This window comes from Arachis hypogaea, chromosome 13, assembly GCF_003086295.3.
Source record: "Arachis hypogaea cultivar Tifrunner chromosome 13, arahy.Tifrunner.gnm2.J5K5, whole genome shotgun sequence".
Taxonomy (NCBI): Eukaryota; Viridiplantae; Streptophyta; class Magnoliopsida; order Fabales; family Fabaceae; genus Arachis; species Arachis hypogaea.
Genome location: NC_092048.1, coordinates 145240378 through 145257828, shown reverse-complemented (window position 1 = coordinate 145257828; position 17451 = coordinate 145240378). Strand labels below are relative to the sequence as shown.

The 17451-nt window shown below is 26.9% G+C and overlaps 1 protein-coding gene across 1 annotated transcript; it reads right to left on the bottom strand.

Moving 5' to 3' along the window:
* Positions 1-7975: 7975 nt before the first annotated feature.
* On the bottom strand, positions 7976-9802 carry LOC112792680 (probable polyamine transporter At3g13620). The gene has a single exon (XM_025836001.3). The coding sequence runs from the start codon at positions 9620-9622 to the stop codon at positions 8237-8239; it is 1386 nt and encodes a 461-aa protein (XP_025691786.1). The 5' UTR covers positions 9623-9802; the 3' UTR covers positions 7976-8236.
* Positions 9803-17451: the final 7649 nt, after the last annotated feature.

Sequence of the window (17451 nt, the reverse complement as noted above, 5' to 3'; positions counted from 1 at the left end):
AAGAATAATGATAGAAGAAGAACTGTAAGTAATGTTATAAAACTTCTGAAAAAATATCTGATTAATTACAAATTTTTTTAGAAATAAATTATGGATGTGTTTTTATAATTTTTTAAAAATTGTAAAATAGATCAAATCTTTAATTAAATTATTAACAAGAATGTTAACATAATAATAGTTTAACTATATTACAGTCAGAAAAAAATTTATTCATACAAGGATATTCCTTAACGCTTTTCTACAAGTATATTTTACTCCAATGAGATGAGCAAAGACCCAAATGTTTGATTCAGTCCAACTTTAAAAGTGGTTAATCATTCAAAAAAAAAAAAGTAAACAGGAGGATTATTGGGCAAATGCTGAAACTAAAGGAGCATTTTTTTAATTAAAATCCTCTTTCAAGGACATATCAGCTAAATCGAAATTTAACTGAACCACCATGCAAATTAAACTGCAATGATTTACAAATTTAAGATGTACACCATATCCTTGTTCCATAGGTCTTATGTACGAATGGAATTGAATATTGATATAACGTCGATATAATCTATTATAACCAAGCTAGAAAAAATAAAAATCTTCCGTAAAATCAGAAAAATAAACTAAGTATATAAAATATAAAATTGTAACCAAATTTAAATAATAAAATTGTCAGAATTTAATATAAATTTTATAAAATTAATTATAATATTAAAAAATTTTAAAAATTAAATCAAAATTTTAGATACTACCATTATAACAAATTACATATTTACATCACTCTGTGTTCTCCCCTCGTGCTACTACTGTTACTCTGACTAGGCGCATTATTAATGATATAGTTTCTAATAATTTTTTAAATAATATTTTTCATACTAAAAAATTACTATAATATAAAGTTTGGATCTCGTTCACATAAAAAATATATTAAAAAATATTTTACTAAAAGTTATTAATTTTTTAATATTCTTAATAAAATAAATACATTAAAAATTATATAAATATTATTATATATTAAAACATACTTTTATAAAATAAAATAATTAAATCTATAGAAATTAATATGTTAACATTTTTAAAAATTGACAAATTATTTCTTTATTTATGCAAAAAAGAGACCTAACACTTTAGACAGATGATAGAAAATAGAAAAAAAAAATTAATTTTTTATGTGTTATTTGGATGAAAAAAATAAATACAAAAATAGAAAAAAATTGTTTAAATAAAAAAAATCATAATAGAATAAAATTACGTTAATAATTTTATCTACATTATATGTAAGTTAAAATATGTATTGTATGTAAAATAATAAATTTATTCTTATCATAAAATAAAATATAAATATTTGTATTTATTTATTTTTTATTATATTTTATAAATATTATAAAATATTATAATTTTATACATTTAATTTAAATTATTTATCTAATATATATAATATTTAAATATAAATTTATATTATAATAATATATTAAATTATTAAAACTAAATTTATATTGATAATTATTAATAATAATATAAGTAAAAATAGTATTAAAAATACACAAAATATTTTTTTTTATTTGTATTGAAAAAAAATCTTTTTAATAGAATCCACATAAAAAATTTTCTTTCTTCTTATCTTTTTAATATCCAAATAAAAAAAATAATTTATTTTTTTTCTCTTCAAATCAAACATAGTGTATAAGTGTAGAAAATGGATAAGGTTGCAAACGTGTGCGAGAAAGCCTAATTGATCAGATGCACGATGACCAAACACGTGGCAGATAATGTAAAGATTAAAAAACAAATCTGATTCTTATTCTTTTGACTTTTGGTCAAACTTTGTCCCCAGCCATTCAATTAGTAATAATAAAACCCAATAAAAAAAAATTGTACCTGTACCAAAAAGACTAAATTAAAGTTCTATATCTTCCAGTCACCAAAAAAAGTTCTATATCTTCCATTTTCCGGTAATAGTTAAGATAAGATTTATTATACATCCATATATAGTAGAAACCATGGTTCTGAAAACCGGACCGGACCGGCCGGTTCAACCGGAAAACCGGGAACCGGTCAGTTAACCGGTCCGGGTAAGCTCAAAAACCGACTAGCAAAAAACCGGTAAAAAATCGGTCGAACCGGCCAATTAACCGATAAACCGGTCAAATTGGCCGGTTTTTAACGGTTTTTTAACGGTTTTTTATTAAATTAATATATTTAAAATTATTTTTAAATTTTTTAATAATTTTATTTAATATTTAATTAAACCAGTTGAACTCCGATCAAATCATTAAACCATTGAACTAGTAACCTCACCGGTTCATTGACCGGTCCGGTTCTCGCAACCTTGGTAGAAACATATGTAGTGCCCCACAGATACGAGTAGAAAACTTGAACAAAATTATGTGAAATTACTCGGGTTTATCTTTTCTAGTGAGTTTTTTGTGCATATAAGTATGGATTCGAAATGATTGATTAAAAACCTAGTTAAATTACTAAATCACAGAGAAATAGGAGAATGATCAATCATATAAATATGAGGGAAAAAAATTTTAAATGATCTGATAATTAATTCGAAAGATAATAAAATTTTTAATAGAAAAATATTTTTTTTTAAATTTTTTATCTCTATTTTTGTAAAATGGATTAATTCTTTTATCAATATATTTTTTCTGTATTAATAGAATAAATTTACATTATATATTAAATGGTTGATTGTATCCGTTAAGAGTTAATTAAAATTAATATATAGTCACAAAAAAAAAATTAAAATTAATATATATTTTTTTTAAAATTTCGTTGTATTTTAGATAATTATTAGGATCGTTTAGGTTTTTTATATTTTTTAAATATATTGATTAAATTTATTATATAAAATTAAAAAATATTAATAATTTTTAAATTATTTTTATTTATAAAAATTAAATAAAAAATATATTAGTGATTAACGTACCACATAAACATATTATAAAAAAAATCCATAATATTAAGAAACAAAAGCCGAAGTAAATTTGTTTTTTGTTGAAGACTTTATCGTCTTTCAAAAAAAATTATGTATATTCACTCTATAAATAAAGTAATATGAAATATAAAGAAAGTGGAGATAAATTGTGATGAAAAGGAAGGAGAGAAAAAAGTGGGGAAGGGAAAATAGCATTTGGATTTGGGTGAGCGAGATTGTAGCAGTGGCTAATTGCCTAATTAGTAGCATTTTATTTGCTTAATTTAGTCTATGTAATTATAATTCTACTTTTTAATCTTTCAGATCTAAAACTTATCTTTTAAGCCATGTTTGGATCAATTGGGAAGGGTGCATTGGATGGAAATTTTCCACCTTTTTAAGTAATCCTCACAATTGTTGGGAGGTTTTCTTTTTATTTCTATTTGAAGGTGGTTTATTATCAAGGGTTTTAAATTTTAAGGGCACAGTTTTTGGTTGCTTTTTTTTTTTTAAAGTTATTATAACAAATATTTTAGGATAATTTCAAAAGAATAATAAAAAATTTGCTATAGCAAAAACAACAAAAAATATTGTGTGGTTTTAACACTTAGGGCTGGCAATTTATACTCTACTTGAGGGTATTTAATCCGGTCCAATCTATTTGGGTAGGGTAGGTTATCCGATCCGCTGCAGGTAGAATAGTTTAGAATACATATATAACATATATTTTATAAAAATTAAGTATATGGTGAAGAAAGTGAGAGTTAAACCCACAATCTTTCTTATGTAATAACTTATAATAATAATTGAACAACCATTAAACTAGTTAGTTAATTTAGTAATTTAGAGCATTAATTTTTTATTGTTTATGTCATTAATATGTATAAAATTCGAAATAATTGAATTTTATATTTACTTTGAAAAAATTTGATATTGATGCGGATAGAATTAGGGTAGGATCTAAACCATATTCTACCCTACCCATTACTAGCCCTATTTAAACACTAGTTAATAGTTAGTAAAAATTTTTAAGAATTCATATATGGAAATTTTTTTATTACATATTAAAATTATTATTATATTTTTACGTTCTCTATTTTTGGTAAAACATAGTTTTAATGTATTTAATTATGCATTTATTTTTATTAATTCCTTGAAGACTATCTTTTAAATATTTTTCATGACACCTTATATCTTGTACTTCAACAGAAATTACTTTTCTTATAAATATTTATGACTATTATTATTTTAAATTTTTCCAACAAACATTAAAAGTTTACTTGTTGAAAATTTTAAAATAATAAAAATATGTTTTGCAAATCTTATTAACATAGTTATTGTTTAAAATTTTTATATTTAATATAATATTTTTCTTTTTTAATAAGTAATTTAACAAAGGGTATTGAAAAGTTGTAGAAAGTCTTGGAATGAAAAAAGAAAGTACAAACTGAATCATTGAATCATCACAATCTTTGAGCCAACATCGCATATGTAAGACTTGCATCTTTGGGGCAAAGAGGACCACAACAACGTTCACCACAATCATTTTAAGAAGAAAAATATAGATAATCAATTTTAGTTAGTGAATATAAATCAATTTTAGTATTTTAATTTATAATTTATGATCTAAAATAAAAAATTAATGATTTAGAAATTTAAATTTTAAAAAATTTATCTGATATTATTAGCTGAAAAAATTTATCTGATATTCTTAAAAGTCATTACTGTATTATCGAAATTAAACATAAAATATATATAAGTATTCGAAAATTTTCCTCTCCTATTTATAATTTATTTATAATTTATTGGGAGTGGATCTTTTTTAATGAAAAAAAATTAGATAGTATCAATTGTGATCTTTTATTCTTTTTTATTCTCTTTTTTATATTTAATTTTGGCTCCACTTATAAAATTAAATCTAAAAAATCACACTACATTTCTTCAAATGTTGAAAAAACTGGAAAAGATATATTTTCATAATCTATTATAGTCCAATTAAGTATAAAAGATAAGATACATGCATGAATCTTGAAGCATCCGTGTAATTTTTCAATGTGGTGAGTTATTAATAATTTTGGATTGTGAGATCCAAGATGTTTAGTAGTTAATTCAGAGAGCTAATTAACCGGGGGACTTATTTAACAAGTAATTATCGTTATCGGCATTGAAGTTGCTTTATTTTTATTTTTTTCATTTGAAGAAGTAAAATGTAATTTTTTATATATTTTTTTTTATAAGTGAAACTAAAAAAATATAAATAAATTAAAAGATTAAATATCATGTTTTACACTTTGAATTGTTTTTTTGTTTTTTAGAGAATTCAATCTCGTAATCACCAAATAGACAAAAAAAGTTAAACGAGGGTGTTTTACCAATTAGCAAGTATTCCAAATTTCCAATACATTGATTAGAAGTATTGAATAAAATTTTGCGCATATATTTTCAATGATAAAGAATTGGTCCAATGGTAGCAAGATTGTTGTCACCATAAATCAGACCTATCAATGTTCTCAAATAGTAAGCATTTACTACTTCACTGGTGGTGTCTTCGTCCCTTAATTGACTTTTCGGCTGTGTTTCTTTTTAAGAACATGAATAAAAATAAGATACGATAAAATATTAATAAATAAAAACACAAAATTTTATGTTTTTATATTTTATTTGATGATAAATTAGAATAAATTATAAAAATTTATTTTTTTTCGTTTAAAAAATTTGAGATAAAAAATATAACAATAAAAAATATAATTATAAAAAATTAACAAGAATAATAAAAAAAATAAAAAATAAGTTGTATCTTTTATTAGTATTTTCGTGTCTTTTCTATCAGAATGAATACAAAATATATTAATTTAGTATTTCTGAACACATTATTTCTATCCATATCTCTTTTGCCAAATACAAACGCAACCTTGCATAACGGAAAAATTATTATAAAAATTAATATTTTAAAATTTTACTTATTATATTTGTAAAGATTTAGCTAACTTGTATTTCTAAAGACAAGTTAGTTAAATCTTTTGCATAAATCGAATCAAAACACTTTAGATGGGTATAATTATATTTTTAATAATTTTAATACAAAAAATCTTTTTCAATAACTAAGTCTAAATAATTTACCTAAGAAAATCCATTATGTACGTGTTACGTTTTTTTTTTTTCATGTATTTGCCACCGTCCTTGTCAACTTCTCAAAATTTTGAAGTCATTTTTTGGCCATCCAAGTGGATTGATTATTCAGTATGTCTGAACCAGAGGAGACACAGTTCATGTAATAATTGTCGGCTATGATCGTTTGCTGGCCAATCCAAACCTAACAGGATTTTGAAAAAAATATACATTTCTTTTAATAGGAAAAGAAATTTATTTCCAAACCCATGATGCAATTAAGTGATATCCACATCTCTAATCCATATTAATTATTGTTAGTATGGGCGAGGGCTACAAAATTGGGACAAATCCTTTGGGCTGGCTCACACAATTTAGTAATTTACCAATTTTTTTTGGTGACATGATTTACCAATTTTAATGGGTTGACCTTTGGATTTATGTATTTATTCAGTTATATTAAAATTTGTTTAAGTGAGTTTTTATGAATTTTTTTAGTTATTTTCTAAAAGATTTTAAAAAAATTTATGTTTGATTTTTTATGCAATTTTTTTATTTATTAATTATATTTATGTATACTAATATAAAAGTATTTTTTATTTTTTTATTATGTAAAAAATAATTTTTTAAGAAAAAATCTTTTTAAAAAAGATATAAATTATATCTTTTCAATTTTATTTTCTTAAAATTTTCTAGTATTTTTATATTTATTATTAAAACTTTACCAAACACATTTAAAAAAAATCTTTTTTCATTACTTTGATTTTTTTTTTCTATCAACTTAAATGACATCCAAAAAGAAGCATTTAATTTTCTTAGCTATCCCATTTATCAGACCGATTTATCCTAAAATCTCCACCATTCATCGCAAGAAATAATTATTTACCCATTTCACTACTGAATTCTCAATCACCATTTTTCCATCGTTTTTGGTCAAGAATTCCTAATCACCATTAAGTTGTTATTCTGTCGGGTAACTTTTCTTCTGGACAAGTCTTCGGGTATGGAATAGTTTAATTATTTTTTAATCTAAGAATATGTTCTGTTGTAATCGATTTTGGGCCTAGGCCTTAATAGAACGATAATTTTTGTCCAGATCCTTAAAAGAAGATTAGTGGATCCAGAAAAATAAGTTGGAAAAGTTTTTGGTGAATTAGGAAGGCCTATAACCCATTTAATTGAATTTTCCAAAAAATAACAAAAGGCGTGGTTGGACCTGGAAAAAAAAAAGATTTAGTTTATAAGGTATTCTTATTCTGACTAAAAACAAATGCTATTAGCCCATCATGGGCATGGTCCAAAAAAAAAAAAAGATTATTGGAATTATTATTTTAAAATTATTACTCATATGAATATATTTTTATATAAAAATAATGACTGCAAATAATTAGATAATTTGATATATTTAATTAAATTGTTTAATATAATAATGTCCACGTCTTAACTACTATTTTCATTTAAAGACAACCTCTTTATTTTAATGAAAAAAGTAGACATGATTGGTATTTACCTTGTATTTTAACCAACGGTAACTAATTTCTCTTTGTTTTTTTTTGGTATTCAACGGGGCTTTAAAAAGCCCAAGAGAAATTACACGCTACAATTAGATTCACAAACAAAACAGAGTATGGTGACCCTCTATTTCCTAAATATACATACAACCTAATCAACTTGGTTGGTCGAGTAGTCAGCTCACTCATCCGCTTAAACAAGTATTGGAGGTTCGAACCTTGTCTTGTGCATGTAGCAATTCATTGGCCAGCGGCAGACCTTTAAATGGAGCTCAGATTCACAACGAATTAGTCCTTAATCTATCGGGTTAAGGATATCATGGAAAACAAAAAAAACCTATGTACAATTCGTAAAATTAAAACATAATAACATTCTTTGGAAATAATAAAATGAAAAAACCTAAAAATAGAAGTGCCTTATAGTAGCGAAATGTTGGAATCTAGAAACTCCCAATGCAAACAAAAATGATACTATAATTAACACTAAAATTCAATAATAATCCAATTTACAAAGTATCAAATAAATAATAAACCTAGCCATAGGAGAATTCAATTTCTCCTACAGAACCTTACATACAAATAAACACAATACACCCACCAACCGATCCTAATTATTGTGTGACAAGAATCACTAACCAAATTTGTATCACCACAAGAATAACAGATAATTACATACATCAATCATAATTCATACACCACCAATTGAACTTAGAATTCATTCAACCCACATCTTGGCCTTACAAAGATTCATGAGATAGTACAAAAGAATCCCAAGACAAGTCAAGAAAGCACTTGCAACAAACACTGCTTTTGTGGCAACACTCATCACATACACCAAAAGCAAAGAAGGTATAAGACACATTAGTATCAAACCCTTCATTCCTAATGGCACCTCAAAAGGCCTCTTCAATGATGGGAATTTTCTCCTAAGCCAAAGAAACGATGCAAATTCCAACAGCATCCCCAAACTGTACAAGAAATTCACTGTTGATATAATCTCGTTGAAGCTAAAAAATGACATTGCAACTGCTATAATTGTTGACACCAATATCCCCATCCAAGGAGTATTGAATTTCTTTGATCTATCACCAAATATTTTTGGTATGAATCCCAAATCAGCCATACCAAGAAGTTGGTATGCAGCACTGCTAAGCTGTGCCTCAAACAAACCAACAATTGATAAGACAGCACCAATCTCCATCCAAAATTTCAACCATTTCCCAGCAATGATTTCAGCAACATCAGCAAAATATCCACCACACCAATTCTTTTGGTCAAGTTCCATAGCACCAGTTGCAGCCAACAATGGAATTATGTAACCAAAACAAGTTAACATGCCAGAAAAAAACAAAGCTTTTGGAAATGTTTTGTGGGGTTGATCAACTTCACCAGCTAAAGTACTAGCACTATCCCAAAAGTTAAGATTCCAAAAAATTGTATTAAAGTAAAGTGTCCAATCTTTCTTCACACCCTCTTGACCAAAACTTAACCATCTACTTGGATCAATCTTGGGCAATGAAATCAAGGACAACAACAAAAAGGGTAACAGAGAAACAACTCCTAGAGCCACCGCAGAGTAACCAACTATGGCCAAGCCAGAGTAGTTCAAAAAAGATAGAAACAAGGTTGATATGAAGATGGAAAGAGTATGAGGGATACCAGAAGATAAAGCTGGGATCATGAGTTTCAGATAGTCTATGCAGAGAACTGGGTATGAAGCCAAGTTTATGACGGCGCTGAAGAATTTCCAGAAGCCCATGAGGGAGCCCCAGAAGGGCCCAAAGGCTTCATTAGCCCATATGACAAAACCACCGTTGCCGGGGAAAGTTGTGGCCAATTCAGCCGTGAGGAGTGCCTCCGGTATGCTCCATATGAAAGGGAACGCCGTGAAGCCCAGTATGGCAAAGATCGGTCCTGCTGCTCCAACCGCCGCTTCTTCGCCGTACGGGCCGCCGGCGACCTCGAAGTATATGAGGAAGATTAGTGGGAGAAGTGCTAGCTTATTTTGTGGCGGTTTTGGTGAGTTTGTGTCTGGGTTTTGGGTTGAATTCTCCACATCTTCTTCTTCTGTGTGTTCAAGAAGGTGTTGGGAAACAACCATGTTCTTGTGTGTATGTGATTTTTTTCTTGATTGTGGATTGGTTTGGCTTGGAACTCAAGCCTCTAAGAATTTATCATGATTCCAAATCTCATTAGATTCCTGTAAGATACCAACATGATGAGGATAGAAACTGTAATTCATTAATTAATTATGTGCTAATAAAGTGATTTTTTTTAATCATTTGTGGGGTCTATCACCTTAAACAAAACGTTAAAAATAAAAAGTCATTTCTAAGAAACTCTTTCTTAAATAAAGAATTTTAGTTATTACCTTTTATGACATATTTTATGATTATTGAAAAATTTAATTGAGTCATTATAATTAATATTAACTATCTCTTTAACTTGAATTTGAATAACCAAATCAATGAGAATAAAACTGTTTCTGCAAATTGCAATAGTTTTCACAGAAATCTTACATTATAATTTCACCTTTTTTCTTTTGAATTGCCCAATTTCTTATTCTCTTTCTCTTTCAGCCACATACAAAAGATAAAAATAAAAGAAAAGATTTAATTGATAAGAAAAAATAATGGCATGAAGCAATGTAATTTGGATGCTACCTCTTTTTTTCTTCTTCTTTTTTCCGTTGATAGGTGATGGCAATTGGAATAATGGCATTGTGTTACAATATTGAAAGTCTTCAGAGAAATAGTTAAAATGAGGCGTGGTAAAAGAATGAATTTAGATACTAATTTTCGTAAACCAGTTTGCAATCGATGAATTTTTTACTCCTTTCATTTTGATATATTTTTTTTAATCTCTTTTAACCTTTATTTTCAGTTTTTTATTTTTAATTTTTTGTTGAAAAAGATTCGGAAAATTGAGTGGTGTGAGAAATTTGGAAAAATTGCAAAATGAGGCCTTTTGAAAGCTATTGTAATTTGTAGGTTTAATTATTCTGTTAGTTTTTATAATTTTGTAAAATTTTTAATTAGATTTTTATACTTTTTTTTTTTTAATTGAGTTTTTCTATCAATTTTTTTTAATTAGGTCTTTACACTTTTTTTTCCTTTTATTTAGGTCCTTATACCAATTTTTTTTAGTTGGATTCCTATAAAATTAAGCCAATTACTATTAAAAAAGACTTAATTAAAAAAAATTAGTACAAAGACTCAATTAAAAAGAAAAAAATATAGGATCTAATTGAAAATTTCACGAAATTATAAAAACCAATAGAATAATTAAACCTAATTTGTATAATGAGTTTTACCATGGTTTAATAATTTAGTTCTTTAAATTAAAATTAAAGATATGGTTAAAATTAATTATGATGATAAAATATCAAACTTTTTAATAAATATTAAATAAAATATAAAAAACTAATTCTTTATTTATTTATGAAAAAATTAATTAAAAATTACCTACATACAAAATAAAAAAAAATAAGTCCTTAACTTTATAATTTAAAGACACATGAGTCTTTAGTTAATTAAAAATAGAAAAAAAAATTTTGTAAAATATAAGATATTTAAATTTTTTTGTCTAAAATATATAAAAATAAATAGATCATTTTAAGAAATTCAGATGTTTCGTATTTTAAAAAATAAAAAAAAAATTATATTAACTTATTTATTTAAAAAAATAAAAAAATTAGACTTATTTGTCGCTGTTTCTAAAAAATAATATTAAAATGAAAGTGGAGCATTAAAGTAAGGTTTTGAATGAGAACACGTGGTGTTTTCCTTTGCGTCTATCTCTTTACAAGTTAAAGCTTGCTGAAAGCAAATGAAATAATGTGGTGTTTCTTAACGTGTACTCTGTTCTGTAGTAACCGCTTCCGGAAATGTTGGCCAAGTCATTAATCTAACGCTTCAATTATGTCAAACTTCTTGCGTTTGCATACAATTATGATGCAAAATTCTAATCAACTCACATTGTTACACTTTTTAATTCTTACTTTATACTTACCACTCTTATTTTTTTATCTTTCACCCAAGCTTTTGAGGAAACATGATGAGAATAATACATATCTCAAACTCAAGAATGGTCAACTGTTTTGATTAGTTATATATTTTTCAACCCGATTGGTGGTTCCGTTTCATTTAACCGTAGAGCGTCGCTCTCAAAAAGTCAATTTTATAAGCTTAATATTTTGATTCATATATGACTTTTTTTTTCTTTTGCACTAGACTAGGGGTGGCAAAACGGGTCGAGTCTGTCGGGCCGATTTGCTAAACCCACTAAAAAGGCGGGTCGGGTTAGGATTTGGAACCTGCTAACTTTAAAAAACCCGCCAAACCCGCACCGCCAAATTGGCGGGTTTTGGCGGGGCGGGACGGGCCGATTCGCCGGATCAAAGATTTTTATTTTTTTTATTTTTTATTAAATAAAAGAGTGATTACTATTATAAAATTAATAATTATAGAATTTTTAAACACCTTTTTTTCATTTTTTATTTTTATTCTTCTTTTAGTTATTAACTTTATTTATTTTATTTTACAATTTCGTATATATGCTCAAATTATGTGACTTGTTTTTTAAAATAAAGATGATTCTATTGACAAATATTATTTTGAACAATTTTATTAAAGTTAAAAATTAAAAAAATAGTAAAAAAATTATATTATAATTTGACTATTTTTTATTTTTATTTAATTTTTTAATTATTATTTTTTGGTTAATTTTAATGAATTTCATTTTAAAAAAAAAAAGAGTCAAGCGGGCTAACCCGCCAACCCGCCAATCCGCCATAAAGCGGGACGGACTAGCATTTTGAACCTATTTTAGTTGGCGGGACGGGACGGTCTGCCCTTTTATGGGGCGGGCCTTGGCGGGACGGGGCGGATTGGGACGGACCCGCTTTGCCACCCCTACACTAGATGCAATTATATAAGTAAGTAAATACTCAACTTGATTTTTAAGAAATTTTAGATTAGAGTCCTTTTTTTTTTAAATTTTTATTTTTCTAAAAACTTTTAAAAATTAATTTTGTAAGATAAATTAATTTTTTTTATCATTTTAAAAGAGACTAATCTATTTTATAGTGATATTTTTTAAGATTTAATTATCTTATAATAAAATTTGTTAGATGTCTTAAAGAAATTAATTTATTTTATAATTATATTTTTTATGGTTTAATTATCTTATAATAAAATTTGTTAAAAAAATTTTTTAAAGATAAAAGAGTTCAACACAGTAAATTGAAACAAACAGATTAATATACATATTAAAAACTTATTTGTAAATTATACATATTAAAAATTAATTATAAATAATGAAAATATTAATTTATCCAAAAAAATAATTTTCTAAGAATAAAAATTTGTTAATAATCAAAATATCCGATCTAGAAGAAAACTGAATTGTTTACTCAACATATAACTATAACGTTCGTTATACGCTTGATCTAATACCCATCAACAACTTGATTCACTCACATGGTAGCAAATTGATTGGATTTCAAATTCAATTTTATTTACATGTGTTTTAAACTTACTTATTTTGTTGTGTATTGCTATGGTGATAATAGCGCTTTGGTTGAGGAATCCTCTACCGTGATTATAATTGTCCCTTTCTTCTGCCATGTGCTTGTTTTATTCTTCCTCGTGTTTTGTATGCAAAAATTAATGGGGCATCCTATCTACATAAGTGTTTTTGTAATTAAGTTGGCATAAGTTTAGGAATAAAGTCTGAATTCGATTCTTGTCTATTTTTTCAAAAAGATAAACTAATTTTATTGAAAAAAAATGATACTATTTAATTTGTCTCTAATAGTTGTGAGATATGACAATTTTCTATCAATTTCAGCGTCGAAATCTAACGGAATTTATTTACGTGTCACTTAATAATGATGATGTGACTCTCAAATGTCATGTTAGACATTAGAAGGTTGGATAGGAATAAACTTATCCAATTTTTGTGGAACCAAAACGTTGCTGTTTTGCAAAAAATTTTTGTGGAACTTTTCTCTAAATTTAGCCAAAAAAAGTGTGCATAAATCACTAATTTTTTTGCGCTTTCTGTAGCACAAATTTTTATTGAAGAGCACAAAAATTTATTGATATAGCACATAAATTTTTTAAGTATAATAACACAAAATTTTGCACATAATACAAATTTAGCAATATAGTATACAAATTTTTCCACATAGCATACAAATTTTTGCTGCGAATGTATTTTATTAGTTGAGTGAGTTAATATTCTGGGTATGTAGTCCTTCAAAAATTTATGTGTTATGCACCAAGATTTTTGTGCTGTATACCAAAATTTGTGTTCTGCGTATTTCATTAGTACAATATACAGATTTTTGCATATAACACATAAATAGTTGCATATAGTACACAAATTTTTGTATATAACAGAAAATTTTGCTACAAATATATTTTGTTAGTTGGGTGAGATTTTAGATATGTAATCATTTAAAAAATTTTGTACTGTACATCAAAATTTACGTATTGTATCTATTTACTGGTATAATATACAAAATTTTTTACAGAATACACAAATTTATATACTCTTATTTTCTAAATATTTATAAAAGAAAAAGAAGATAAAGGGGACAAGAACGATGACAATGATAATAAAAGAGGATGAACAAGAAAAAAAAGAAGAAGAAATTAAACAATAATTACAACAAAACAATGGTAGCGACAACGATGACAATGTTAAAGTAAGAAGCACGTAAAAAAAGATGATAACTGCGACAATAACAAAAAGAGAAGAAGGAGGAAAAAAAGTATTTGCAAAAAAAAGAAACACGCAAAAGCTTGATTAAAAATTTGTTTTAAAAATTTATTCGAATGCCTAATATTTTTCAAATCGAGTCATTGTCCTAGAGGCATGGAAGAGATAGAGAATTTGTATTTAATCATATAGGGACTTGAAAAATATTGACACAGTGTTGAAATAAATTGTTTTGTTAATTTAAATCATCTATATTAAATCACAAAAAATATATATCATAGCGAAGATGCGTATTTTTATTTATAGAAATTAGAAATTAGAAATTAAAAATTAATAAAAGAGTTATGTGAGTCTTTCTCAACCAAAATCTTCTTTATTCCTAATAGGACGGTTGAATTGCAACTTTTATGATAGAAAAAGAGTTGCTGAGGCGGTTTTAATATGTTGGAGACCGAAACTCTGAAGTCATTATTTATATTTGAGCATGTCACCCATTAAACCCTAAAATCTTAATAAAAATAGTATTTAAAATCCAAAAAATAATATCTAATTTTATTTTTATTTAATTCCAAATTAAAAATATTATAATTTATTTAATTTAGTATTTATAACAATAAACAAGATTATCATTATATAAGTTATTTAATTTAAAATAATATAATATATAATTATAATTAATATATATTACTCATAAACAAATTAAAAAATTAAATAATTTCCTAACACACAATCGATAGAGAATTAAACAAAGTTGTGGCTGCTTAAAGAAAATTAAAAAAAATGGGGTAGGATAAACCCAATTAATTTTGTCTAGAGGAACTCTGTTGTTTGAATTTAAGAAAGTTTGAAAAACGGACTCAATCCTTAAACACACACTAACATCACAATTGGTTATAATAAGGCGTTGTATATAATTTTATTAACTACTTATGTAACAAAAGAAGTCATATATAGGACGTACATTTTATTATTTGATTTGTCAAGAAGAGGTTTGACATTTGAATATTGAATCAGCATTCATAGGTAGACTTTCGTTTACCACAAAAGGCAGAGACTTGAATCACTTTAAGAAAATTAAAGGGTAACCACTTATCCTTTTCAAACGCGTCACTCACCACCACTTTGATGTATATTATGTTTATGGATAAGTTAATTATATGAGAATGGAATATTTTTTCGCAGAAATAGCGAGTTTAAAATGTATAACATCAAATGATTGGGTTGGCCATCTAATTAATCCTGGTCCATCCTAATCCTACCACGTACTTACCCACTTTGTATTTTCCCAATTTGAACAATTTCGTAGCACATCAAACTCAAAAGAACCATTACATATATATCTGCCGTCACGGTATTAAATAGTTATGATTATTAAATCAACTTTTCATATAACTATGATATAGACACAGAGTTGTATTGACAGAATTATGGTTACCACAAGATGACTGAAGATATTTTTGGAGACTCGATTGAAAGGAGGACTTAGGGATTTGTTTGATTATTATTCTATGATAGTGAAAAATACAAGGATGTGTGGAGGTCCAAAACCGTTTAGAAATCTTGATTCATGGTTTACTTATAGTATGTTCTTGCAAATGGTAAAAGAAGAATGAAGGAGTTTAGAGGATGTTCAATTTACTAATAAGTTAAAGGTCTTGACAGGTCCGCTCAATAGGTGACATAAGAAAAAATTTGGTAATATTGATAAGAAGATAAAGCAGTTTGAGGATGAAATAAAAAAGGTTAATGTAAGTATAATATCCACAACTAATTGGTCCTAGGATCACTCACTTATATAAATGACACTATCATATTTTTCATCTCTCAAACTCACTAACACTCATAAAACAAGGGAGAGAATTTTCACATTTCAAAACATACACATTTCATTATGGAACACACAAAATACATAAGGCATATGTGCCTTTATATAGGCAATGCTTCCTACTAAAATAATAATTTATGAATCACAAATCAATTTTGTAATGACTACCATTTTATGACTTGGCTTCATGAATCTTCTTTCAACTTGCATTGTAGCTTCTATAATCTTCTAATTTCAATTCAATTTGATTTTGAATTCTTCAATGTTGTAGAATGTTGTAGTTATACTACTCTCTTGAATGTTCTTCAAAAATCTTCAAGCTTCCAACATTAGCTTCTAGCAATATCTAGCCAATTGATGATTATTGTATTCAACTCAAACTTTGCTTCTTCAATTCTTTAACCATGCTTCATGAAGATTCTAGTCCATGCAAGTTGATTTAAAATTTTAATTAACATTGCCTCCCTTAAATCAAACTTGCAGAATTAAGCATATTCTTCAATTTGTAAAATAACTCGATCTTCAATGGCTTTGTAAATATATCAGCAATTTGTTCTTCAGTTGGACAATACTTTATCACTAGTTTTTGTTTATATCCTTTTGCAACTAATCTTGCTTTGAAACGATCAACTTCACCACTAGGTTTGTACTTAGTCTTGTAAACCCACTTTACTCCAATCGGCTTCTTATCTGCTGGTAAATCTGTCAGCTCCCATGTGTCATTCTTCTCAATGGTATGAATCTCCTCATCCATTGCTTTCTTCCAATTGTTGTCTTTAAAAGCTTCTTCAAAGTTCAACGGCTCACAATCTGAAAATAGAGCAAAATTTATGATTTCTTCATCAGACGGATCGTTGTCATTGCCAACTTCATAATTTGCTAATCTAGCAGGTAGTCTCCGCTCTCTTTGAGGTCTTCTAGATGATTCAGGTTGTTCGGTTGCATCTGGTTGTCTTTCTTCTTCATCATCACATGTATTTGAGATTACAATCGGATGTTTTTCTGTCTTTGTGTCCCAGTTCCACATGTCTTTCTCGTCGAACGTCACGTCTCTGCTGATGATTACTTTCTTTGTTTCTGGATTGTACAACTTGTATGCTTTTGAGTCTGTGCTATAGCCAATAAAGATACACTTCTCGCCTTTGTCATCTAACTTCTTCCTTAATTGATCTAGTATGTGGGCATAAGCAATACACCCAAAGACTCTGAAATGATGAATGGAAGGCCGCTTTCCACTCCAAGCTTCCTCTGGAGTTTTATCACGAACACTTTTTGTTGGACACCTGTTTAAAATATGAACTGCTGTTGCGACTGCTTCTGCCCAAAACTCTTTAGGCATTTGTTTTGACTTGAGCATGCATCTGACCATATCCATGATG